The sequence below is a fragment of the Macaca thibetana genome, chromosome 19, assembly GCF_024542745.1.
Source record: "Macaca thibetana thibetana isolate TM-01 chromosome 19, ASM2454274v1, whole genome shotgun sequence".
NCBI lineage: Eukaryota > Metazoa > Chordata > Mammalia > Primates > Cercopithecidae > Macaca > Macaca thibetana.
The window spans coordinates 23,220,592-23,246,565 of record NC_065596.1 but is presented as its reverse complement, the minus strand read 5'-3'; the positions used below and the strand labels follow the sequence as shown (position 1 = coordinate 23,246,565).

Sequence of the window (25,974 nt, the reverse complement as noted above, 5' to 3'; positions counted from 1 at the left end):
CCAGCACCAACTGCCCCCAGGTGACCTCCCTCAGGGGCTTTGTCTCTTCTGAGGCTGCATCTTGCACAAATCCACAGGTGAATGGGGCCGGCTGGGCCTCACCCCAGGACGGGAGAACTTGGGTGAAGGCCACCTGCCTTGGGGAGTCCAGAGAAGCAGCAGCCGTGAGAGCTGGGGGGCTGGACTCTGGCAGGGCAGGGGCGTCCGTCCTGCAGGGATGGGGGTCACTGTCTGTGTGTCTGCCTCTAGGGGCTGGGAAAGAAGTGGAGGGTGGTCACACGAGTGGGGCAGATCTAGTCAGCCCAGGACAGCCCAACGTCCACTACTGAGCGATAAGGAGGTGCAGGAGGCCCGGCGGGAGGAGGCCCAGGCCACACTGCAGAGGCTGGGCGGCTCACTTGTGCCCAGCGGTCACACAGGTGTGGGCAGTGGCTCTGACCTCAAAGCAACTGTGCCAGCATCAGACCAGGCCAAGCCCCACCCCTGGGCTGAGTGTGAAGTGGGGCTGCCTGCCAGGAAAGCACCTCGCCAGGACCAGAGTCCAGGGGAGCTGCGAGGTTCTCACGTGAGCAAAGGCTGTCCCGCTCCTGACTCAGGCCAGTCCCTCCCCAGGTGCCCACGCCGGGAAGGGGTAGCCTGAAACCGCCCCCCCTCTCCGAGCGCTGGGCTCTCCAGGCAGGTTTCTAAACCCTCTTCTGGAGAGGCCCGCCGCACACCCACCCGTGTCTCGCTTCTAAGGTGGGTCAGTGGCGGGGGACATGCACGCCCCGCGTAGTCAGGTGGGGGCTGGAGATGTCCTGGGAGCGCCTGGTGGCCCAGCTGGGCTGGTGCTAGGACGGGTTTGCTGCTGGACGAAGTGAGAACAGCTTGGAGGGAACAACACCCCCGCCTCAGTGCCTGTCCCTCTGGCCGTCTCACCTGTCAGGCGGTGGCTACTGCACCAGCCGGTAGGTGATGTACCTGCCCGCCGTCTCGCTGGGCCGGATGATCTTCACCACCTGCAGAGACAGAGAGCAGGGGCTGGGAACGCCTGAGGGGCCTCACTGCAGTCACCAGACAGCAGGCGGGCAGCCCACGGGCTGGGGATGGCCGGCAGGGGCCCAAAATGCTGACCCTGGGCTGCAGGACCCGCTCCCCGGGAACCTGGGTCACACTCTTCTCTGGGCCTAGTAACCCTGGCTTTAAGAGGGGAGGATTGGGGGTGTGGTCTCGAGGTCCCCTCTAGGCCCTGGGTTGAGGGGCGGGGCTGTCACGGAGGAAGAGAAGCCCCTTCTCGGAGTGGTCAGCTCAAAGCAGCCCCAGGGCCCCTTCTTCCTGCAAGGCTCACCTGCCCACGCTTTATCCCAAAGTAGCGCGCCACAGGGTCCCCCGCCTGGATCCTGGGCAGCTGGTTCTCTCGGAGCTTACTGGGAAGCAGGGTCAGGAAAATGCCAGACGGAGCCGTGGAGGGGGAGGGGGACGCGGAAGTCTCAAGGGACAGGGGCTGGAAAGGATACTATCGGGCCAGCAGCTCTGTCACCTCCTCCTTGGTCATGACGACGTGCTCAGGGACCAGCTGCCGAGAGGAAGCCACCAGGCATCACCGAGGGCTGGCCAGACCCCACGGCTCCCAGGCGCCACCACAGCCCCTGTGCCTCCAGATGGACAAGAGCCCCGAACCCCCCTCCCCCGACCCCCGCACCCCGGCTGCACAGGCTTCTGAGGCAGACGGGCAGGGCACAGCCGGCTCCCGCTGGGACCCCTCCTGCCATGTCGGCAGCACTAGGCTCCCTCCACACCCCCAACAGTCCCGTTCTACAGGCTGGAGTGGGCCTGCAGATCTGCATTCCTAGGAAGCTCCCGGGTTTGGCTGCTGCAGGGCCCGGGCCACCCTTTGAGAACCCCTGTTCTCCACGCACTAACGGGAGCACCCACCCTGGGCCCCAGACCCCACATCTTCCTGGCCACCCACAAACCCTGCATCTCTGCCGGCCCCACGCAGGCTCCACGGCGGGCGCCCACCTCGTGCTCCGTGATGTTGATGAGCAGCTCCTGCTGCAGAAACTGCTCCAGGATGTACTTGGGGGCCATGTCGACCAGGGACTGGAAGAGAGGGGCGCTCAGGCACGGCCCGGAGGGGCCCAGACAACCCCAACTCCCATTTCCTGCCTCAAGCTACATAGAGTTTACTCGTGTGCCCCAACACACCCCACGTCATAAATCAGAAAATCCCACTGCCAGCCCCACCAGCCTCTCCGCTCATCAAGGGCCTCTGTCATGAGCAGTGATGAGGCCGTGGAAACTCGGACGTGTTTCCATCCGTCACACGCCTCCAGGGGCGACCCTCAGAGCTGCAGGGTGGCCTCTTCCCCACACGGGGTACCGCTCTGTGTGACTGCGTGAACCCCGCAGCCGGCGGGCCAGGGACTAAACTGCTCTGCTGACTGCCCATCACAGCACGGCGGCCTGGCTCAGGAGTGTGCGATACACAGGCAGGGACACGCCCCGTGCCGGGCCTCCTCTGCGTGTCCCCCTGGACACTGGCTCAGGAGTGTGCGATACACAGGCGGGGACACGCCCCGTGCCGGGCCTCCTCTGCGTGTCCCCCTGGACACTGGCTCAGGAGTGTCCGATACACAGGCGGGGACAAGCCCCGTGCCGGGCCTCCTCTGCGTGTCCCCCTGGACACTGGCTCAGGAGTGTGCGATACACAGGCAGGGACACGCCCCGTGCCGGGCCTCCTCTGCGTGTCCCCCTGGACACTGGCTCAGGACAAGGAACCTGCGGCTCCCGCAAGCGGCACCAGGCCGAGGGCTGCGGCGCACAGGCACTGGCGACAGAGGCACAGCGCCCTCCGCCCTTACGCCCCTCCCGAGCGCCAGGGGAGGGCGGCAGCGCCTGGGGTGGGCCATGGACGGGGTGGGAGGGAGGTGGTCAGGGCTTGTCAGACATCCGGGCCACATCCTCCAGGGCACCCTGACGGGCCTGGCCCCAGGCACGTGAGCCGCCTGTGGGCGCTGCTCGGGGGAGGAGGCTGGGGAGGGCGAGAGGCTGGAAGGGCGGGGTGGGGGGTGCCCACCTGCTTGGCGGAGGGCGTCATGCCCTGCTGCACCACGATGAGGGCACGTGTGATGTTCTCCTCCTGCATGCGCTGGCAGTACACCTTAATGGTCTTGATGCCCACCTTGGGCTCCTCTGCAGACAGAAAATGTGCTGGCCTGCACCACCCTGGGCCCTCCCGGCCTTCGCCCACCCAGACCACAGAGCACCTGGGTTCCAGCCCCATTCCACACAGGCGCTTCTCCTGCTCAGACCTCAGCTTCCACGTTTGCAAAACGAGACCTGAGGTGCAGGATCCCAGGACAGGGGAAGAAAGGGCTGAAACCTCATTCACCTAGAGACAAGGACGGGGGCCTGACACCCCTCAGTCACCCAGAGACCAGTGAGAGGCAGAGACCTTCAACTCTGAGAGGCTCCCACCCCGGGCAGTCCTGGGGAGGGGGGGTGACTCAGCACCCACCTGTCCAACAAGCACATCTCACACCCCAGGATGCTCTCTTTAAGAAGCGTCACCTGAGGCCGGGTGCAGTGGCTCACACCTGTAACCCTAGCACTTTGGGAGGCTGAGGCAGGTGGATTGCTTGAGGTCAGGAGTTCGAAACCAGCCTGGCCAACATCGTGAAATCCCATCTCTATTAACAGTACAAAAAATTGGCCAGGCACGGTGGCTCACACCTGCAATCCCAGCACTTTGGGAGGCTGAGGCAGGCGGATCACAATGTAAAGAGATCGAGACCATCCTGGCTAACACGGTGAAACCCCGTTTCTACTAAAAATACAAAAAATTAGCTGGGCGTGGTGGCGGGCACCTGTAGTCCCAGCTACTCTGGAGACTAAGGCAGGAGAATGGTGTGAACCCGGGAGAAGGAGCGTGCAGTGAGCCAAGATTGTGCCATTGCACTCTAACCTGGGCGACAGAGCGAGATTCCGTCTCAAAAAACCAAATAAACAAATAAACACTACTAAAAAAAGTAAAAGTAGCCAGGTGAGATGGTGTATGCCTGTAAACCTAGCTTTTTGTGGGAGGATGAGGTGGGAGGATTGCTTCAACCCAGGAGGTGGAGGTTGCAGTGAGCCGAGATTGCGCCACTGCACTCCAGCCTGGGTGACAGAGAGAGAGACTCAGCCTCAAAAAAAAAGAAGAAGAAGACCGGGCGCAGTGGCTCACGCCTGTAATCCCAGCACTTTGGGAGGCCGAGGCAGGCAGATCACCTGAAGTCAGGAGTTTGAAAGCAGCCTGGCCAACATGGTGAAACCCCATCTCTACCAAAAATACAAAAAAAAAAAAAATAGCCAGCTATGGTGGTAGGTGCCTGCAGTCTCAGCTACTCAGGAAGCTGAGGCAGGAGAATTTTGAACTTAGGAGGTGGAGGCTGCAGCGAGCCGAAATGGCACCACTGCACTTCAGCCTGGGTGACAGAATGAGACTTTCAAAAAAAAAAAAGCAGTAGCATCACCCGCTTGGCAGACACGCTCCGTCCACCCCACTGATTAATTCTGGGCACACGGCTGTGTCCCTAGGCGCTGGTAGTCCCCCAACCACTGAGGGCGCTAGAGCCATCCTGGGGGGGGCAGACAGGTGGGGAGACTTCCACGGTGCAGGTGCTGAAACCGAGGGTCCCAGGGGTCCCGGGAAAAGCGGCCTGAGCACAACCTTGAGGGATGAGTAGCGAACGCTGACAGGGCAGAGGCGGCATGGGGTGCAGAGGAATGGGCTGGGGCAGACAGGGGCCACAGCTCACAAGGAGGCTGCGCTGACCCACACGGGGCCTCCTGGGCCAGGCCAAGAAGCTGGAAGTGCACCCAACGGCCAGGATGGGGGAGCCAAGGAACACAGGTAGGGCAAAGGTCATGAGGGGCTGCGGGTGAGTAGGGAGGTCCATGGGACTCTCCTGGTTGGCAGGAAGAAAGGGGACCGATGAGAGGGAAACCAGAAAGAGGCTGCGCATGAGAGGGGTCAGAGGTCCACGGCATCGCCCACAGCAAGGAAGAGGAGGGGAAGTTTTCCTCCCAGATTGGGCAGAGGATCAAACGCTGGGCACGAGGCGGGAGGGGGTGGGTGCTAGCGGCCGGCTCCTCAGCAGGTGCTCGGGCGGCTCCACCAGAACTCCCCCGGGACCCGCTGCTCACCTGGAAAGAACACAAACATCTGGTCGGTGGGGTCATCGTTGTGGGCCACCAGCACGGTGAGGTCAGTGCGCCGCGGCCGCCCCTCACTCGGCTTGTCTCCAAATTGGGCTTTGAACTCCTCCAGTGTCTGGTCAAGCTCGTCCTGGGTCACTAGGTAGCCACGGTCGTGGCACAGCTGCAGAGAGAAAGAACCAGCTGACCCCAGGGCAGAGACAGGAAGGCGGCCAGAGCTCGTGACCCAGAAGTCAGACCTGCGGCTGCTGCAGAGGACAGAGGTGAACAGCAAACGGAATGAACACTCGCTGTGTGCCCCATGACAGCCATCCTGGCCCCCACAGCCCCACACCAAAGGATGGGACCAGCGTGATCCCGAGAGGCTCGCAGAGGTGTCCAGCCTTGACCAAGACCGTCCGTCTATCCAGCCTCACAGGAACCTGGCAGGGGGCAAAGCCCTCCAAACCACTTTGCAGAGCTACCCTAAAGACAGGGACAAAGACGGGGCGTGGGGGGTCACGTCCGCGACCCCAGAGCTCAGGGAGGCCGAGGCAGGAGGGCTGCTTGAGGCCAGGAGTTCAAGGATGCAGTGAGCTATGACTGCACCACTGCGCTGCAGCCTGGGCGACAGAGTGAGAGCTTGTCTCTTAAAAAAAAAAAAAAAAAAAAAAAAAGACAGGGACCGAAACAGATGTGACTTCAGGCTGACAATGTTTGCGGCCCGGAGGAAGGAGAATCAGGCTGCGGGGGGCTTCGCTAAAGACAAGGGCATAGGGTGGGGAAGCAAGACAAAACAAAAGCTCCCAAACGGCCCCAACGGCTGAGGGAGGACCCTGAACCGCAGGCCCTCAGACCTTTGCCCAGTTTCCAAACCGGAGTCGGCCCAGTGGCCTCCATCTGTCTCAGACCCCGAGGCACGGGTTCCGGGCTCCACGTCCCCATCGAAAGCCCCAGCTCGCCTGCTGCTTCCCAACCACCAACTCCGCCAGCCTCGGATGCTGAGACGCCCTGGGGTTCAGGACGCAAGGACAAATGGCGACGCTGAATCACAGAGAGGGGCAGGGTCTGGGGGCGCCCCCCGTCCCCATTCGCACCTTCCTCCTCTCGCCGCCATGTGCGCCGCACCAGCCCAAGCCGCCCGCCCACCGCTAAGCCCCGCACCCAGACGTCTCGAAACCCCCTCCCTTCCCCGCTGCCGGCTCAGGTCTGGCCCAGCGCCTGGGATCCCCGGCGGCCTCGGGGTCTCCCGTGTCGGCCGGGCCCTCCGTCGCTGCTGCTGCTGCGACGGGAGTACGAGGAGACGCCGAGCTCGACCTCGCCTCGGGCCCCTGCACCTGCTGCTCGCGCCCCCGCCCCCAACACCACGCGCGGCTCACCTGCATGATGGTCTTGCGGATTTTCCAGAGCCGGTACGTCTCCTCCTCGTCGTCCATCGCCGCCACTCGCACCCGTTTTGCCTGCGAGAACCCGCGCGGACTGCGCCTGCGCCGACTCCCAATCAGGCCCCCTTCCACGTAACCCCGCCCCGCGATGGGCTGTCGTCGGCGAACGCCTGAATGCAGCAACTTCCGGGATCGGCAGCGCCAAGGGCAGCCCGAGCCTTGCGAGAACAGCAGTTTGCTGCGCGAGACTCTCCCTCCGTAGTTCTCGTGTGTCTTTGGCCGCACGGCCTCTTGGGAGTTGTAGTTTCCGTTCAACTCCCACGTTGCGGCGACAGTTTAGAATCCCATGAGGCGGGGGCGAAGTGTGGGCGGGGAAACTGAGGCCTGGAATGGGTCAAGGGGCAGCTCGGCTCCTAGGGACGGTCGGGGAGCCTAGTGGGAACTCTATAAATATTTGTGCATCAAACTGTACAGGGTTTCCTTTGTTGGCTCCAGGCCAGGTCAGGGTTAATGCCCTTGGGCCTCAGTTTCCCTACCTGTGCAATGGCAAAAAGTGTCCCTACTTTGGGCGGTTAACTGAGAGTCTTAGGTAGAGCTAGGCATATCTCTAGGTGCTTTTTAAGTCCCTTCACTTCTGTCCTCTCCCCTGAGTGCCAGCCTAGCCTGGGTATCTCCCCACCCCAGATCCGTCCTGTCTTTGCAAACCTCACCTCCCCAGATTCACGGAGGATCCCAGCCCAGCACTCGCTGTGTGAAGGCAATCAGTCACTGACTCAGTGATGCATTCATTAATTCAGCATTTACTCAGCAACCTACAGTGATGGTGAATAAAAACAGGCCAGGTATCCCTTGCATTCAGAGACAGGATTTAGTAAAATAACGTTACTGGGCGCAGTGGCTCATGCCTGTAATCCGAGCACTTTGGGAGGCTGAGGTGGGCAGATCACGAGATCAGGAGATCGAGACCATCCTGGCTAACACGGTGAAACCCCATCTCTACTAAAAATACAAAAAATTAGCTGGGCCAGGTGCCCGTAGTCTCAGCTACTCGGGAGGCTGACGCAGGAGAATCTCGTGAACCTGGAAGGGGGAGGTTGCAGTGAGCCGAGATCGCGCCACTGCACTCCAGCCTGGGCCACAGAGTGAGACTCTGTCTCAATAAATAAATAAATAAATAAATAGGACAGGCGCAGTGGCTCATGCCTGTAATCCCAGCACTTTGGGAGGCCAAGGTGGGTGGATCATGAGGTCAGGAGTTCGAGACCAGCCTGGCCAAGATGGTGAAACCCTGTCTCTACTAAAAACTACAAAAATTGGCCAGGCGCGGTGGCTCAAGCCTGTAATCCCAGCACTTTGGGAGGCCGAGATGGGCGGATCATGAGGTCAGGAGATCAAGACCATCCTGGCTAACACAGTGAAACCCCGTCTCTACTAAAAAATACAAAAAGCTAGCCGGGCGAGGTGGCGGGCGCCTGTAGTCCCAGCTACTCAGGAGGCTGAGGCAGGAGAATGGCATGAACCCGGGAGGCGGAGCTTGCAGTGAGCTGAGATCTGGCCACTGCACTCCAGCCTGGGCGACAGAGCGAGACTCCGTCCCCCAAAAAAAAAACTACAAAAATTAGCTGGGTGCGGTGGTGAGCACCTGTAATCCCAGCTACTCGGGAGGCTGAGGCAGGAGAATCGCTTGAACCCGGGCAGGCAGAGTCTGCAGTAAGCCAAGATCATATCACTGCACTCTAACCTGGGCAACAGGGCAAAACTTTCTCAAAAAATATATATATAATAATAAATAAATAAATAACAACGTTAGAAAGTGACAAAGCTGGCCGGGCACGGTGGCTCGGTGGCTCAAGCCTGTAATCCCAGCACTCTGGGAGGCTGAGGCGGGCGGATCACGAGGTCAGGAGATAGAGACCATCCTGGCTAACACGGTGAAACCCCGTCTCTACTAAAAAAAATACAAAAAACTAGCCGGGCGAGGTGGCGGGCACCTGTAGTCCCAGCTATTCGGGAGGCTGAGGCAGGAGAATGGCGTAAACCCGGGAGGCGGAGCTTGCAGTGAGCTGAGATCCGGCCACTGCACTCCAGCCCGGGCGACAGAGCAAGACTCCGTCTCAAAAAAAAAAAAAAAAAAAAAAAGTGACAAAGCTATGGAATAAGACAGAGCAGAGAAGCTAAGTGACATGGGGAGAAGGGGAGACCTGTAGTATCAAATGGGGAGGTCACGGAATACAGTGAGGACAGATTCAAGCAAAAATCCCATTAGGTGTAGTGGCTCATGCCTGTAATCCCAGCACTTTGGGTGGCTGAGGTGAGCAGATCATGAGGTCAGGAGTTCGAGACCAGCTTGGCCAACATGGTGAAACCTCGTCTCTACTAAAAATACAAAAATTAGCCAGGTTTGGCAGTGGTCACCTGTAGTCCCAGCTACTCAGGAGGCTGAGGCAGGAGAATCGCTTGAACCCAGGGGGCGGAGGTTGCAGTGAGCTGAGACCACACCACTGCACTCCAGCCTGGGTGACAGAGCAAGTCTCCATCTAGAAAAAAAAAAAAAAAAAAAAAAAAAATCCCATTGGGCGCAGTGGCTCACACCTGTAATCCCAGCACTTTGGGAGGCTGAGTGGGAAGGATCCCTTTGTTGTAGTTTTCCAGTTTTTTTTTTTTTTTTTTTTTTTTTTTTTTGAGACGGAGTCTCGCTCTGTCGCCCAGGCTGGAGTGCAGTGGCCGGATCTCAGCTCACTACAAGCTACGCCCCCTGGGTTCACGCCATTCTCCTGCCTCAGCCTCCTGAGTAGCTGGGACTATAGGCGCCCGCCACCTCTGCCAGCTAGTTTTTTGTATTTTTAGTAGAACAGGGTTTCACCGTGTTAGCCAGGATGGTCTCGATCTCCTGACCTCATGATCCGCCCGTCTCGGCCTCCCAAAGTGCTGGGATTACAGGCGTGAGCCACCGCGCCCGGCCGTTTTCCAGTTTTTAGTTGTAAGTCCCTGACTTTTCTACACTGATATTTGAGATTCTTTTTGGGGGGCTGTCAGGGGCTGCTTTTTGTTTTTGTTTTTGTTTTTTCCTGAGACGGAGTCTCGCTCTGTCCCCCAGGCGGGACTGCAGGGGCGCAATCTTGGCTCACTGCAAGCTTCGCCTCCCGGGTTCAGGCCATTCTCCTGCCTCAGCCTCCGGAGTAGCTGGGACTACAGGCGCCCGCCACCACACCTGGCTAATTTTTTGTACTTTTAGTAGAGACGAGGTTTCACCATGTTAGCCTGCCTCAGCCTCCCAAAATGCTGGGATTGCAGGCGTGAGTCACCGCACCTGACTGCTTTTTAGACTTTGACTTTAGGTTTGTGCAAACTTTCTTATCTAACTACCTAACTTTTCTTTCTCACCTTGAGGCCAGGAGTTTGAGACGAGCCTGGGCAACATAGGAAGACCCCATTTCTTTTTTAGTTGTTTTTTTTTTGAGATCGAGTCTCGCTCTGTCACCCAGGTTGGAGTACAGTGGTATAATCTCAGCTCACTGCAGCCTCTGCCTCCTAGGTTTAAATGATTCTCCTGCGTTGGCCTCCCGAGTAGCTGGAATTACAGGCGTGAGCCACCACACCTGGCTAATTTTTTTGTATTTTTAGTAGAGATGGGGTTTCACCGTGTTAGCCAGGCTGGTCTCGAACTCCTGACCTCAGATGATCTGTTTGCCTCGGCCTCCCAAAGTGCTGGGATTAACAGACATGAGCCACCACACCTGGCCAGGAAGACCCTATTTCTACAAAAAAATGTAAAAATTAGCCTGGCATGGTGGGTGCACCTGTAGTCTCAGTTACTCGGGAGGCTGAGGTGGGAAGATCTAGGATCACCAGAGCCCAGCGGTCGAGGTTGCATTGAGCTGTGATTGTGCCACTGCACTCTGGTCTGGGCCACAGAGACGCTGTCTCCAAACAAACAAACAGAAAACAAAAACCAGAGGAGGAGAGGGAGGAAACCTGGGGCCCCGTGCCTGGGGATAGCTGTATCAGGCACACAGCACAGCCAGGTCAGAGGCCCTGAGGCTGCGCCTCGCCTGGAGTGTTCCTGGCAGGGAAGGGGCAGGAGAGGAGGTCAGAGGGCAAGGTGGGGCAGGTCCCACGAGGCCTTGCTGGTCAGGGTAAAATGTTTGGAGCTGCTGTGTTGGGAAATGACTGTCTGGAGCCAGGGCAGAAGCAAGAGACCTGGGAGGGACTGGGAAGGCGAACTGGCCACAGGTTGGGGTGGCTCCGACTAGGGTAGGGGCAAGCACAGAGCGGGGAGGGTGCCATAGGGCGAGAAAAAGAGGGCAAAGAGGGGACAAAGCTGTCCCTGTCAGAGTGGGAAGAGGGTGGGAGGGTGGAGGCGTGGAGGTCGAGGTGAGCTCTGCAATTCAGGGCAAGGTCTGGGGGGATGGACGTGCAGGCAGGGTGGCCACGTGGTGGAGATTAGAGCCGGGAGCCTGGACCACGTCCTGGGAACAGAGTAGAGCCCGGGAGAGTGAGTCCAGCCCCGCTGGTGTTCAGAATCCCGGAGAAGAGAGGAGGCACCAGCAGGAGGGGAGACTCAGGACAGACACTGGAGCAGCCCCCGAGCTACAGACCTGGCTGTGTGAACTCAGGCAGGTTACTCAACCTCTCTGTGCCTCCCCTCTCCCTTGCCTTGTAAAACAGAGACAAGAGGTCGGGCGCGGTGGCTCACTCCTGTAATCCCAGCACTTTGGGAGGCTGAGGCGGGCGGATCACGAGGTCAGGAGATCGAGACCATCCTGGCGAACACGGTGTAACCCCGTCTCTACTGAAAATACAAAAAAATTAGCCGGGCGTGGTGGCGGGCGCCTGTAGTCCCAGCTACTTGGGAGGCTGAGGCAGGAGAATGGCGTAAACCCGGGAGGCTGAGCTTGCAGTTAGCCGAGATCCGGCCACTGCACTCCAGCCTGGGTGACAGAGTGAGACTCTGTCTCAAAAAAAAAGAAAAAAAAAAAAAAAAAAAACAGGGACAAGAACAGCACCCACTTCTCAGGGTCATTGGCTAATAATTGCAGTGTACATAGAGCAGCGCCTGGCACCAGCATTGCATAAGTGCTCTTTAAATAGGATAAAGGGTAGGAGGTTGCCAGGTGTCCTGGAAACCCGGCGAGGAAGGTGTCTAGGGGCAGAGGGAGGGAGTGGCTATGTGATGCCACCAGACGGCCAAGTCAGCCTGAGGACTGAGCAGGGATTAGCCCAGCAGACATTGCTTGTGGCTCAAGGAAGGGAGCCAGTGCCTGGCAGGGCGGATTTGGGGGAGGAGAGAATTGGAGGTGTGGGGCAGATACATGGGGGATCAGGAGATGGACAGGGCTCAGGAGTGGATTTTATGACAGAAGAAAGGGCATCTGGGTTGCTGGAGTAAAGACCCAGTAGTGACCTGCAAATCCGGGGCAGGGGTGGATTAAGAGAGGCTAAGCTCAAGCCGGGGGCAGCCTGGATGATAACGGCAGAGTCAGAGGCCCAAAAGTCAGGCCATGATCCACACACAGCGTGGGTGAGAATGTAAGAAGGTGCAGCTGCTGTAGAAAACAGACTGGTCGGCTGGGCGCAGTGGCTCATGCCTGTAAACCAAGCACTTTGGGAGGCCGAGGCAGGCAGATCACCTGAGGTCAGGAGTTCGAGACCAGCCTGGCCAACATAGTGAAACCCCGTCTCTACTAAAAATACCAAAGTTAGCCAAGCGTGGTGGCACGCGCCTGCAATCCCAGCTACTTGGGAGGCTGAGGGAGGAGAATCGCTTGAACCTGGGAGGTGGAGGTTGGGGTGAGCCGAGATCACGCCACTGCACTCCAGCTTGAGCAAAAAGAGTGAAACTCCATCTCACTCCATCTCAAAAAAAAAAAAAAGAAAGAAAGAAAGAAAAGAAAACAGTCTGGTGGATCCTCAAACTGTTACACAAAGAGTCACCATAGACTCAGCAATTCCGCCCAAGAGAAATGAAAACATACGCCCACACAAACACTTGTACAGCTTTACAAACTCAACAGGTGAAAACAACCTAGATGTCCATCCACAGATGAATAAATACACACAATGTGATTCCTCCACACACTGGAATATTTCTCAGCCATGAAAAGGAATGATGAGGCTCCGACACAGGCCACAATGTGGATGCAGCCTGAGGACCTCATGCCCAGTGAGATAGGCCAGGCAAAAAAGACACGCAGTGGGTGATCCCATTTCTATGAAATGTCCAGGACAGGCCAATCCACAGAGACAGGAGGGGATGTGTGGGTGCCAGGTCCTAGGGCAGGAGATGGGGAGTGAAGGCTGATGGGGTCCGGGCTTCCTTTGGGGACAATGAAGATATTCTGGGCTGGGCGCGGTGGCTCACGTCTGTAATCCCAGCACTTTGGGAGGCCTAGGCGGGTGGATCACCTGAGGTCGGGAGTTTGAGACCAGCCTGACCAACATGGAGAAACTCCGTCTCTACTAAAAATACAAAATTAGCCGGGCGTGGTGGCACATGCCTATAATCCCAGCTACTTGGCAGACTTAGGCAGGAAAATTGCTTGAACCCAGGAGGTGGAGGTGCAGTGAGCTGAGATCGCACCTTCGCACTCCAGCCTGGGCAACAAGAGGAAAACTTTTTCAAAAGAAAAAAAAACACGCCAGGCACAGTCGCTCACGCCTGTACTACCAGCACTTTGGGAGGCCGAGGTAGGCAGATCACAAGGTCAGGAGATCGAGACTATCCTGGCTAACACAGTGAAATTCCGTCTCTATTAAAAATACAAAAATTAGCTGGGCACGGTGGCTCATGCCTGTACTACCAGCACTTTGGGAGGCCGAGGTAGGCAGATCACAAGGTCAGGAGATCGAGACTATCCTGGCTAACACAGTGAAATTCCGTCTCTATTAAAAATACAAAAATTAGCTGGGCACGGTGGCTCATGCCTGTACTACCAGCACTTTGGGAGGCCGAGGTAGGCAGATCACAAGGTCAGGAGATCGAGACTATCCTGGCTAACACAGTGAAATTCCGTCTCTATTAAAAATACAAAAATTAGCTGGGCACGGTGGCTCATGCCTGTACTACCAGCACTTTGGGAGGCCGAGGTAGGCAGATCACAAGGTCAGGAGATCAAGACTATCCTGGCTAACACGGTGAAACCCCGTCTCTATTAAAAATACAAAAATTAGCCGGGTGTGGTGGCGGGCGCCAGTAGTCCCAGCTACTTGGGAGGCTGAGGCAGGAGAATGGTGCGAACCCGGGGGGCAGAGCTTGCAGTGAGCCGAGATCGCGCCACTGCACTCCAGCCTGGGCGACAGAGCGAGACTCCATCTCAAAAAAAAAAAAGAAAAGAAAAAGAATTCTGGAACTAGATAGAGGTGATGGTCTCATAACATTGAGGCGATGGTCTCATAACTGTGCACATCCTAAAAACACTGAATTGTACACTTTAAAGTGGTTAAAATGTTGAATTTCATATGTATTTTGTTTTAATTTCAAAACTTTTTTTTTTTTTTTTTTTGAGACAGAGTTTTGCTGTATCCTCCCAGGCTGGAGTGCAGTGGCATGATCTCGGCTCACTGCAACCTCCCACTCCCGGGTTCAAGCAATTCTCCTGCCTCAGCCTCCAGAGTAGTTGAGATTACAGGCGCCTGCTGCCACGTCCTGCTAATTTTTTTTTTTTTTTTGAGATGGAGTCTCACTCTGTCTCCCAGGCTGGAGAGAAAAGGTGCAATCTCGGCTCACTGCAACCTCCACCCTCTGGGTTCAAGAAATTCTCCTGCCTCCGCCTCTCCAGTAGCTGGGATTACAGCGCACACCACCACGACCAGCTAATTTTTGTATTTTTAGTACAGACGAGCTTTCTCCATGTTGGTCAGGCTGGTCTCGAACTCCTGACCTCATGATCCGCCCTCCTTGGCCTCCCAAAGTGCTGGGATTACAGGTGTGAGCCACCGTGCCCAGCCCTAATTTTTGTATTTTTAGTAGAGACACAGTTTCCCCATGTTGGCCAGGCTGGCCTCAAACTCCTAATCTCAGGTGATACACCTGCTTCAGACCCCCAAAGTGCTGGGATTACAGATGTGAGCCACCGCACCCAGCCCCCAATTTTTTCTTTTTTAGACAGAGTCTTGCTCTGTCGTCCAGGCTGGAGTGCAGTGGCAGGATTTTGGCTCACTGCAAGCTCTGCCTCCTGGGTTCACGCCATTCTCCTGCCTCAGTCGCCTGAGTAGTGGGACTACAGGCGCCGCCACCACGCCCAGCTAATTTTTTGTATTTTTAATAGAGATGGGGTTTCACTGTGTTAGCCAGGATGGTCTCCATCTCCTGACCTCATGATCCACCCACCTCAGCCTTTTAAAGTGCTGGGATTACAGGCGTGAGCCCCTGTGCCCAGCCAAAAAGTTTCTTTTTTTTTTTTTTGAGACAGAGTCTCGCTGGGTCGCCTAGGCTGGAGTGCGGTGGCGCGATCTCAGCTCACTGCAAGCTCCGCCTCCTGGGTTCGCGCCATTCTCCTGCCTCAGCCTCCCGAGTAGCTGGGAATACAGGTGCCCGCCACCACGCCTGGCTAATTTTTTGTATTTTTTTTAGTAGAGAGGGGGTTTCACCGTGTTAGCCAGGATGGTCTCGATCTCCTGACCTTGTGATCCGCCCGCCTCGGCCTCCCAAAGTGCTGGGATTACAGGCGTGAGCCACCGCGCCCGGCCCAAAAAGTTTTTAAAAAAGAAATCAAGCCACAGGACAGCCCCTGCCCCAGTCCTTCCTGGTGCCAGGGGCTGCTCTAGAAAGATCTATGGCAACACAGCTTCCTGCAGGGACACTCAAGAACTTCCGCCCTCACAGGGAAGCCTTGCTGGGGTCTTGAGAGGTCCCCAAGTCTTCATTTCCCTGTTTGTGAAATGGGGTCACTCTGGGAAAAGTTGAGAAACCCCCAGGGGAAATCTCTCCCAGAACCTGGGAGCCCGTTCTCAGATCTGAGGTCACGACCCCGTGTTTTGCCCACTTCTGCCCTTATCACAACTGGCAGGAAGTCAGGAACGGGATAAGGTTTCTCCGCCGAGCTGTGGGTGCTGAGCTGTTTTTCTGGCAACCCTGAGATAAACACCGGTTTCAGCGCACACGTTTGCAACCAACTTATGGAAAACAACTCTGGCAACATTGCAAACAGCTGAGCCTCTGCAAGGGCAAGAACAGATTCGCCAGTGTGGCCCTGTCACCCGGCACTGCCAGGGCGGGAGGAAATGGGGGGGTTTCCTGAGAAGTGAGACAATGGGGGTTGACTCCAAGAACTCGGCCTCTGGGGGCTGGGCAGGAGCAAAGCCATGTGAACAGGCTTATGCAAGACCTGGATTCTGCCAGCCCAGCTCAGGGATCCTTGCTTCACTGCCTTTGCCACTCAACTCCATCTACAAGGCCTCTGTGCTGCATCTAGCAGGCCTGAGTCGGGGGCAGTGGCGGGGACTGGCTCATAGGTCCCACCCCAAATCAACCCAGCCCTGAATCTGTCTCTGAAAAAATTTACTCAATGCAGGGTCAGAAAAGGTTAAGACCTTGAAGGCAACATAAAAATCTAGGCGGGGTAGGTAGAGTGGCTCACGCCTGCGATGCCAGCACTTTGGGAGGCTGAGGCAGGTGGATCACCTGAGGTTAGGAGTTCAAGACCAGCCTGAGCAACATGGTGAAACCCTGTCTCTACTAAAAATACAAACATTAGCTGGGCTTGGTAGCACGCGCCTGTAATCCCAGCTACTCAGGAGACTGAGGCAGGAGAATCGCTTGAACCCGGAAGGCAGAGGTTGCAGTGAGCTGAGATGGAGACACTGCACTCCAGCCTGGGTAACAGACCAAGACTCCTTCACACACACACACACAAATTCCAAACCCCTGTCTGTACAGGGGTCAAAGTCTAATCACGGTGACTCAGTTCCCAAGTATGAGATGAGTGTCTCTGTTGCCAAATGTCCAAGCCACGAAGTGAAAAACAGAGTTGGAAGCCAAGATGTGGGGTGGTATGGGCTCTGGGTGTGCCCTACCTCGTAATGTTAGAAGCGTAAGAAAACCCTCCAGACTCGTGTTTATTTTCTGAGTACACACCGCGTGTCTCTGCGTGGGCAGCTGTCTCTGGGGTGGGATCCCAGGAAACTCCAGGTTCTCAGTTAAATGGTAACTGTCTCCATGACTCTCAGGTCCCAGTGCCCATATGTTATGTAAGCGGCTTGGCAACCACACCCAGCGGTGGGGAGTCACTGACACCCCTGTGCCCACGGCAGGGGTGAGGGCAGGGACACCCCCATGCCCTCTCTGGGCACCCTCATAAGATGGGACTGTGATGAGGAGCAGACCTCAGTTTGGTTTCATTTACATTAAAAAGGCAAATCCCTTGGCCGGATGCGGTGGTTCACACCTGTAATCCCAGCACTTTGGGCGGCCGAGGTGGGCACATCACATGAGGTCAGGAGTTTGAGATCAGCCTGGCCAACATGGTGAAACCCTGTCTCTACTAAAAATACAAAAAAATTAGCTGGGTGTGGTGGCTCGCTCCTGTAATCCCAGTTACTCAGGAGGCTGAGTCAGGAGAATCGCTTGAACCCGGTGGGTGGAGATTGCGGTGAGACGAGGTCGCACCACTGCACTCCTGCCTGGGCAAAAGAGCAAAACTCTGTCTCAAAAAAAAAAAAAAAAAGGCAAATCCCGGCCGGGCCTGTGGCTCACACCTGTGATCCCAGCAGTTTGGGAAGCTGAGGCTGGAGGATCACTTGAGGTCAGGAGTTTGAGACCAGCCTAGGCAACATAGTGAGACCCCCATGTCTTTACAATAATTAGCCAGGAATGGTGATGATGAGCTGGGATGAGCCTGTTGTCCCAGCTGCTCGGGAAGCAGAGGCGGGAGGTTCGCTTGAGCCTGGGAGGTCGCGGCTGCAGTGTGCCCTGATCGTGCCACTGCACTTTAGCTTGGGCAACACAGCAAGACCCCGTCTCTTAAAAAAAAAAGGTAAACGAGTTGGGGAGACTTTTCTGCCAGTTGGAGAAACACCCTCGACGAGTCTTAAGTAGTATTCTCAAGTTGTCTGGCCTGCCGCCGCGCTGCGGTCAACCATCCGGAGTACCGTGCGCTGCCTCCCAACGCGTCGCCTGCGTAGACGCGGCCGCCTGTGCGCAAGCGAGCATGCGCAGTCGCCGACAACAGTCCGCACGTCCGGTCCCGCCCCCCTTCCCCGCCTTTTTCCCCTTCCGGCCTTCCATTGGCTGGCATCGGCGCGAGCGCTCAACCCCGACGCGGCTGACCAGTGAGCGCTCCGGAGGGCGTGGCCGTGGGAGGGGAGGTGCGGAGAGCCGAGGCGCGTCCATTGGTCGGCTGGACGAGGGGAGGAGCCGCTGGCTCCCAGCCCCGCCGCGATGAACCTCGGCCGCCTTTGCCGCCTGCTGAAGCCGGCGCTGCTCTGTGGGGCTCTGGCCGCGCCCGGCCTCGCCGGTACCATGGTGAGCGGGCGCCGAGGCTGTTGCCTGCCCGGTTACCGTTGGGGCGGGCGCGCGATCCCCGTCTCCGCTCGCCGGCGCGGGGAACCCTCGGGCTCCCGTGACCTTGGTGGGGGGCGTCTGGGTGGCTCCCCCTCCCCACCCCCGGCCGGGCGCGGACGCGGGTGACCGCACTGCGACGCGCTCCGTGGCCCTCCAGGCCGTTGCGGGCACGCGGGCTGGGTTCGGGGAAGGGGAAGGGGCTGTTCAATGCGCGCGGGTCGGGGTCCGGGAAGGGGCTGTCCAGGCCGTTGCGAGCGCGCGGGCTGGGGTCGGGGAAGTGGAAGGGGCTGTTCCACGCGCGCGGGTCGGGGTCGGGGAAGCGGCTGTGCAAGCCGTTGCGGGCGCGCGCGCCGGGGTCGGGGTCCCGGCTTGCAGGGGGCGGGGTCCGGGACGGCTGGGGCGGAGCTGGGCCGTTGGGGGCCACGGGTGGGTGTCTCCGGGCCGAGCGGGGCTGCTGCGCCCGAGCGGTTGTGGGTGCAGAGGGCTGGAAACCCCGGATCACGCGCCCCCGGGCGCCGCCCCGCCCCCGCGGCTTGGCCTAGCTTGGTGGCGTCACAGTCGCACAGTCCTGACTTCGGCCTCCGGGCCTTTGTCCCCGGCAGCGGCGCTCGGGGTGGGGGAGCCAGGCGGGGCGGGAGACGGGCGGGTATGGGCCGCGCGGGCGCAGGCTCCCCCAGGCGCCGCAGGCAGCGGTGCCAGAGCCGGGGCAGACGGCGGCCGCGAGCCCCTCGACGGCGGAAGGCCCCAGCGTGCAGGCGCAGGAGGGCGCGGCGCCGGCGGAAGGAGCCCTGTCCCCGCAGCTTGGGACCGGAGATCCACGAATGTCCCGAGTCCCAGGACCCGGTGCGCGCGGGGCCCTCACACCTGCTGCTGTGGCACTTTTTGGGGTTGGAACCTTCTCTCGGTCTCCGGGTTTCCGGTAAAACGGGACCAGAGGCACAAGGAGGCGTGTGCGTTTGAGGAGGAGGAGCGTTCAGGTTTTCAGGGCCCCAGGGCTCCGGTGTCCCCGCCACCGACCCGCTCCGCATCCCTTCCTGCCCCAGGGCCCCAGGCTCGGCCTCCCGTCCATGCTCCCTGCTCAGCCCCCTTTGCCTTGCAGTGCGCGTCCCGGGACGACTGGCGCTGTGCGCGCTCCATGCACGAGTTTTCCGCGAAAGACATCGACGGGCACATGGTTAACCTGGACAAGTACCGGTGGGCGCTCGCCTGCGGTGGGGCGCATGGCCGGGGCCTGGGAGGGGGCCCTGCTCTTCTGCGTTTGACCCCCGCCCACTCTTGCAGGGGGTTCGTGTGCATCGTCACCAACGTGGCCTCCCAGTGAGGCAAGACCGAAGTGAACTACACTCAGCTCGTCGACCTGCACGCCCGATACGCTGAGTGCGGTTTGCGGATCCTGGCCTTCCCATGTAACCAGTTCGGGAAGCAGGTGGGCGGCTGCTGCGTTCCCGGGGCCCGCAGAGGCCGGTGGGTGGGGGTGGGCTGTGGCCTTGCAGAGGCCGATGGGTGGGGGTCAGGGTGGGCTCCGGCCTGGAGAGGGCCTCGGAGTGTGCGGGGGGCCCCCGACGCACTCAAGCACACCTTGGCCGCCACAGGAACCAGGGAGTAACGAAGAGATCAAAGAGTTCGCCGCGGGCTACAACGTCAAATTCGATATGTTCAGCAAGATATGCGTGAACGGGGACGACGCCCACCCGCTGTGGAAGTGGATGAAGATCCAGCCCAAGGGCAAGGGCATCCTGGGAAAGTGCGTGACCTCTGGGGACATTACAGCTGCGGGGTTGGGGGGGCTGTGTGGGGGCCTGCTGGGATGTGCACACCTCCCTGGGGGCAGAATGGCTCAGGGGGCGGTTGAGGTGGGGGTGCTGGGACTCTCACACTGTGTGGCCTCCTTGGGGCAGGATGGCTCCGGGGTCCATGAAGGGCTGTGGAAGCAGCCAGGGATGCTCACACCTTTGTGGCCTCCTGGGGACAGGATGGCTCAGGGGGCTGTGGGGGGCTGCTGGGACTCTCACACTGCGTGGCCTCCTGGGGTAAGATGGCTGGGGAGGTGTGGGGGGGCCGCTGGGGACACTCATGTCCATGTGGCCTCCTGGAGGCAGGATGGCTAGTGGGCCCGTGGGGGGCTGCTGGGGACACTTACACCCATGTGCTTCTTTTCCAGTGCCATCAAGTGGAACTTTACCAAGGTAAGGGGGCTGTGGGGGGTAGGGGACCAGCTCCCCCCGGCCACAGCCCTGGCCCACATGGGCAGCGGGCAGGAAGGGCAGCCTCAGCCCCTTGCAGGGGGCCACCCCCACGGTGCCCCACATTTCAGACACTGTCTCTCCACAGTTCCTCATTGACAAGAACGGCTGCGTGGTGAAGCGGTACGGACCCATGGAGGAACCCCTGGTAGGTCCTCTCTAGGGAGCCTGCTTGGGGCAGCGGCTCGGGAGCTAGCTGCCCTGACCCAGCTTTTCTCCCTGACAGGTGATAGAGAAGGACCTGCCCCACTATTTCTAGCTCCACAAGTGTGTGGCCCCGCCCGAGCCCCCTGCCCACGCCCTCGGAGCCTTCCACCGGCACCCATGACGGCCTGCTTGCAAACCAGCTCCTGGTGAGGCAGACCCGAAAATCCAGCGTGCACCCCGCCGGAGGAAGGTCCCGTGGCCCGCTGGGCTTGGCTCGGCGCCCCCACCCCTGGCTGCCTTATGGGAATAAACAGACAAATTGGTCTGCTGGATCTTTCTGCCTAGGGGCTTGGGGGGGCCCTTTTGCCAGGCACCCCTCCATGTCAGGGCCAGCTGCTGTCAGCTGCCGGGGAATGCCATGAAGGTGGAGTGTTGCCTCCTCTTCCTCCAGGCTTGGGGGCTGTGCTGGCTGGGGTGCTGGGGTGCAGTGAGATCTGGGCCGTTGGACACCAAGCCCTGGGCCTTAATCCATGCAGCCCTGCCTGGTATGCACAGGTAGGGCCCAGTAGGGCTGAGTCTCGGAGAAGATAATTTCAAGTGGCTGTTCTTCCCGGCCCCGGGTCTTAACCCGTTAGGAGGTGGCTACTGGGGCCTCCTCTGGCCAGAAAGCAGAAGTATAGAGGCCCGAGGAACAGCGTGACCCTGGTGGTGGGGATGGGTTGGGCACCCACACCTGCCCTTGGGGCCTCATCTGGCTGGGGGGTATGGGGGTAGCTGGGTGGTTACAGTTCACAGAGTCCCTCCATGAGGGCTGGGGGTGGACAGGCCAGGAGGGGCTGGCACAGCAGCACCAGCCACCATTCAGGGGCCCGTGCGGGGGGGCAGTTTGGACACGGCTTGGCTGCCTACCTGCATAGCTGGAGGGACTGCAGCCTGCTAGGGTGGCTGATCCCAGCTGTCCCCACTGGGGGTCTGCAATGGACAGTCCATGGCACCTGCCCCAGACACGGGGTTGAGGGGATCTGTCTCTCCCAGCCCTTGTCCCTCCTCATCCACAGGGGGCCAGCACAGGGCGGTGGACAGAATGAGACCTGGTAACCTAAGAGCCTCCGGGGATGCCCACACGCCCCTGTTCTTCCCTCCCTGTCCTGCAGGCTGAGGAGCAGACTCCATGGGAAGTAGGCAAAAGGCACATATATTTAAAAAAGTCCTTTACATATGTACATCAGAACTTGCTATAAATACATAGAAACCGCAGGCGCCACCCTGCCAGCTCCGCGGCCTGGGGCCTGGGAGAGGTGAGCAGGCAATAACTTAGGGGTCAGAGAAGGGCTAGGGGAGGGGGAATTGCATATATTAGCGGGGGTCTGCCCCACAGAGCCCCCGAGACGCGGGGCCCTGAGCACCTGGGGTTTCCTGAGTTTCTAGCTCTTGGGACCACCCAGTTTCACGGATTTTAAGGGTTTGGGCCCACTGAGCCCTTGCGGGTGCCCAGTCCCAGAGCAGCCACCCGGAGCCCCTTCCTACTTGGGAGGAGAGAGGCACAGAGAGGGCCCTGCCTCGCCCCGGCCCCCAGCTGTCCTGAGTGGGCCCCGCCAGGGCTGATAGGTGAGGGCCCGGGTCGGGCGCGGAAGGCACTGCGGCCGGGGCCTGGGGCTCCTCTGAGCAGTGGTCAGGGAACCTTGGCCCTGGTCCCCACTGCTGCTCCTAGGGGAGAAACGGTCCCTGTGACTTGGGGCATGTTTCGCTTAAAGGTGTGTCAGAGAGGAGCCTGGGTGCCGGGGAAGGGTGGGCTGAACTGGATCACGCTCTGCCGCTCGGGACCGCCGCCCGCCGCGCCCCCCGCCCCCGCGCCCTCCCCCAGCGCGCCCTCGGAGGGCGGCCCCGCATGCAGCGAGCGCAGCATGTCCTCCAGCACCTCCTTGAAGTTGATGTCACAGCCCTGGTGCGCGAGGGCTGCAGGGTCGGCCTGTGCGTCCGGGGTGCCCAGCGGCACCAGGCCGGGGCCGGTGTCCAGGGGCAGCGGCGCCGGGAAGGAGAAGTGCGGGGGCGGCGGGAATGCCTCGGCCGGGGGGCTGTAGGTGAGGTCCAGCACCTCTCCGGGGCCGCAGGGCAGCGCCAGCGGCCGCGGGGCGGGCGGGACGGGGCAGCCCAGGGCGCGCGCCTGCCTGCGCTTCACGTCCGCATCCATCAGCCGCAGCTCCTGTAGCACGCGGCGCACGCAGCCCTCGGGGATCTTGATGCCTGCGGGCGGAGCGGCGGTGTCAGGGCCGGGGCCGGGGGCTCGGGCCTTCCTGGGGCGCCGGCCGCCCACTCACCCACTTGCTTCTTCCTGTCCTTGGTCTTCAGCCGCACGATCTGCAGGTAGCTGCTGCTGCTGACGTCGGCCATGACGGCGGCGATGCGGCCCCACACGCGCAGCAGCGCGCCGCACAGCATGTAGTGGTGCCGCAGCCGCAGCCCCTGCAGGCAGTCCTTACCCTCCTGCGCCAGCCGGCAGTGCCGGTTCCTGCGGACGGGATGGGTAGCTCGGCTCAGGCGGGTCCCAGGGGCCCGCAGGCTCCCCAGGTGCCCTGAGGTTTCCGGCCTCCTCTCAGAGTCTCGGGAGCTCCCGATCCCTGCCTGGGTCACCGCCATCTGCGGGTTTTCCCCGGTCCCCGGCCCGCCCTCACCAGGCGCTGTGGCTGCAGTGCGTCAGCGACAAGGTGTAGCCACTCTCCCAGGGCTCCTTGGCCTCCTCCGCGGTGACCTGGGGACACAAGACCACATGAGCCTCGGCGGGGCCAGGGCCGGCAGCCCGAGGGAAAGCTGCACCCCGCGGCCGCCTACCCGGTGGAACTTGCGGCGGAGGCTGTCCAGGGCCTCCAGCTGACACTGCCGGCCGATATTGGGCTTGTACACCGTGAAGAGCTGGCCGCGGTTCTGCTCCGCCAGCAGGCAGCTGGGCTTGTTACCGCGGACCTGCGGAGGAGGGTGTTGAGGCCGCGCTCAGGTCCCACCCCGTGGGCCCTCCTCTGGGGGGGTGACCCCGCCCGACCCCACCTTGTAGGAGAGGTAGAAGCCGTCATAGGGGCCCGTCAGCTCCAGTGACTTGGCAACGGCGTCCTCCCACTTCAGGCCGCGGTCCACGCTGATCTGCCACGACAAGGGGGGGTGTGAGTGTGGTGGGGGCAGGGTGGGCAGTGTGTGAGGGGCTGGGGGGCTTCCTGCTGACCTTGTAGAAGACCACCTGCCCGTCCTGCGGGTGCCCAGGAGCCAGGAACACCTGCTGGCTCTCCTCGTAGATCTCCTCGATGCCGGGAGCAAGGTCTAGGAGGGGTGGGTGGAGGGTGAGTGATGTCCGGGCCTGGGACTGTGGGCTGGGGCCAGAGTCAGTCCAGTAGCCCGGGTGCACCCTAGAGACGAGAGACGACCCCCGGAGAGCACAGGGGAGGGTGTCCTGGAGCCTGGCCTGACCTGGCCCAGCGTAGGGATGGTACACATGGGCCCCAGCCTGGCAACCGCTCAGGTCAAGGTAACCCCAAGCAGGCTGTGGGGGGACTGTGGGAGCCTAGGGGCTGCTCAGGTGCTGGGTGACCCTGAGCAGGCTGTGGGGGCTCGTGGGAGCCTGGTGGGCTGTGGCACTGCTCATGAGTGAAGTATCTGTGGTCCTGCCCCAACCTTCGTCTGGACACAGGGAAGTGGTCCTGATGGACAGGCCTGGCCCTATGAGGCTGAAAGCACAGGCTCGCTGGCCTTTGGTTCACAATGATATAGCAGGCGCCCCGTGGAGCCTGGGGATGAGCACGGTGGGCAGTGTGCACCAGCCTGAGCACCGTCCACAGACCTGCACGGGGATCCCACAAGCCCCGTGCCCACGCCTGCCCAGGCCCACCCAGCACCCTCGGTCACCCAGAATGCACAGTGCTCCTATCAGCCCCTTACCCACCTAGGCCCTCCCCATGCTCACCCACAATGCCCAGTGTTCCCACGAGGTCCGTGCCTACCCGGGATGCCCACTGTTCCCACGAGCCCCTCGCCCACACCCACCCAAGTCCCCCGGTGCCCATGCTCACCCAGGATGCCCATGTCATATTTGCCCTCCCGCTTGTCCATCTCGATGAGGTGGTCGAAGGTGTCTGAGAAGTACTGGAACAGCGCGTTCTGCTTGTACACCTCCAGCCCCAAGATGCGATTCAGGAACTTGGTGATGGAACAGTCTGACAGTGGAGGGAGCCAAGCCTCAGGCTGCGCTGGGAGTCCCGGCTCCCCTCGTTGCTCCCCACGTGGGGCCAAGGTTGCATGAGACGAGATGGGAGCGTCTCTGGGCCTAGGTGTGGGGCACTCACCCTTCTCCACGTCCAGGCAGCCATTTCGGGACTCCCGGCCGCCAATGCCCACGGACAGCAGGCCCTGCTTCATGTCTGCGGGGAGAGGGGCCTCACACGCTGGTCTTCCCAACCCTGCCCCTCCTGCAAGGGCCCTAGCTCCTTTTCCAGAGACCAGCTGCTCTCTGGGGGGCCTGGGGAGCAGCTGAGGCCTAGGGCTAGGCCAGGGCTAGGAGTGGAGCCTGTTGCCTGACTGACAGGAGTGAGAACAGCACGTTCTTGGGGAATAAATTCAAATCCCCGGCCCCTCAGCTGCCCCGGAAACCCACCGGGTGGCTGCTGGGGGCCGCCTTGGCTCCCTTTGCCCTCACAGCCCCCTCTGTGCGTGTGGGGAGAGATCTCTCAACACACAACCGGCCTATAAAGTCTGCTGCCCCAGCTGCTCTGGAGCCCCTGCCCCCCCAGGAAGACCCCCACAGGCCCAGCTTACCCCGGAAGAAGGTGGAGACCCCTCCAGGATATCCCTGGGGCACAGGCACTTTGTTCTCAGTCTGGCTCAGGATGGTGGTAAGGACACAGTGCAGGGCCCGGGTGCCATACTAGGGGGAGAGGGTGAGTGGGGAAGGAGGCCCCGGGAGGAAGCCGGCCTCCCCTGGACCCCTGCCTCTCTAGAACCCCACCCTTCCTTAGGCCCCTGGCCCCTACCCTCCCCTAGACTCCTAGACCCCACCTCCCTCAGCTCTCAGCCACCTCCTCCCCCAGAGTCCTAGACTAGGCCCTCCCCCAGACCTCTGGGCCCCGCCCACCCCAGCCCCCATCTACTCCCTCCCCCAGGCTCTTAGATCCGGCCCTCCCTAGACCCCTGACCCTGCCTCCCCCAGCCCCGCCTTCCCTGCAGTACCTTGTTCTCAAAGTTGTACTTGCTGAGGTCACGGGACTCCGTGGCGCGGCGGTCTCCATGGGTCAGGGCCCCCTGCAAGGGGTGGGGAAGGTCATCGGTTGGTCACCTGGGGTCTGGCCTCTGGCCCCCCACAAAGCTTTGCAGAGCCTTCCTGGGCCTGTCCCTGGTTCTCAACCCAGCCCCCACCTGCTCACCAGACTCTCCAGGCGCTTGGCCACAATGGAGGCGAACCGGCGCTCCCCGGCCAGCTCCGAGATGAGGAAGACGTACTCTGGCGCAGAGACCTGGTTGGACCGGTGGGTGCGGCCTGGGGACAAAGCGGCTCTCAGGG

The 25,974-nt window shown here is 60.2% G+C and overlaps 3 protein-coding genes across 50 annotated transcripts in view; 1 reads left to right on the top strand and 2 right to left on the bottom strand.

Annotated features, from left to right (window-relative positions):
• The window catches only part of ARHGAP45 (Rho GTPase activating protein 45), a 44,317-nt gene extending 23,561 nt beyond the window's left edge, over positions 1-20,756 (top strand). For 7 of the 46 annotated variants that reach the window (XM_050771053.1, XM_050771072.1, XM_050771052.1 and 4 more), the window contains exons 2-8: positions 17,920-18,006; positions 19,145-19,239; positions 19,327-19,471; positions 19,638-19,789; positions 20,207-20,231; positions 20,377-20,436; positions 20,515-20,756. In XM_050771053.1, coding sequence (XP_050627010.1) covers positions 17,923-18,006; positions 19,145-19,239; positions 19,327-19,471; positions 19,638-19,789; positions 20,207-20,231; positions 20,377-20,436; positions 20,515-20,547 — 594 coding nt within the window. In that variant the 5' untranslated portion in view covers positions 17,920-17,922 and the 3' untranslated portion in view covers positions 20,548-20,756. The other 39 variants (XM_050771069.1, XM_050771059.1, XM_050771067.1 and 36 more) reach the window with 37 other exon arrangements.
• Positions 1-25,974, bottom strand: part of TMEM259 (transmembrane protein 259) — a 202,452-nt gene that overhangs the window by 78,809 nt on the left and 97,669 nt on the right. The window lies entirely within an intron of this gene.
• Positions 21,612-25,974, bottom strand: part of SBNO2 (strawberry notch homolog 2) — a 70,479-nt gene continuing 66,116 nt past the window's right edge. For all 3 annotated transcript variants that reach the window (XM_050771044.1, XM_050771045.1, XM_050771046.1), the window contains 11 exons: positions 25,838-25,950; positions 25,644-25,715; positions 25,233-25,341; positions 24,764-24,838; positions 24,491-24,634; positions 23,650-23,744; positions 23,478-23,570; positions 23,265-23,396; positions 23,108-23,184; positions 22,754-22,944; positions 21,612-22,679 (listed from right to left, as the gene is read on the bottom strand). In XM_050771044.1, coding sequence (XP_050627001.1) covers positions 22,195-22,679; positions 22,754-22,944; positions 23,108-23,184; positions 23,265-23,396; positions 23,478-23,570; positions 23,650-23,744; positions 24,491-24,634; positions 24,764-24,838; positions 25,233-25,341; positions 25,644-25,715; positions 25,838-25,950 — 1,586 coding nt within the window. In that variant the 3' untranslated portion in view covers positions 21,612-22,194. The remainder of the gene's footprint in view (positions 22,680-22,753; positions 22,945-23,107; positions 23,185-23,264; positions 23,397-23,477; positions 23,571-23,649; positions 23,745-24,490; positions 24,635-24,763; positions 24,839-25,232; positions 25,342-25,643; positions 25,716-25,837; positions 25,951-25,974) is intronic.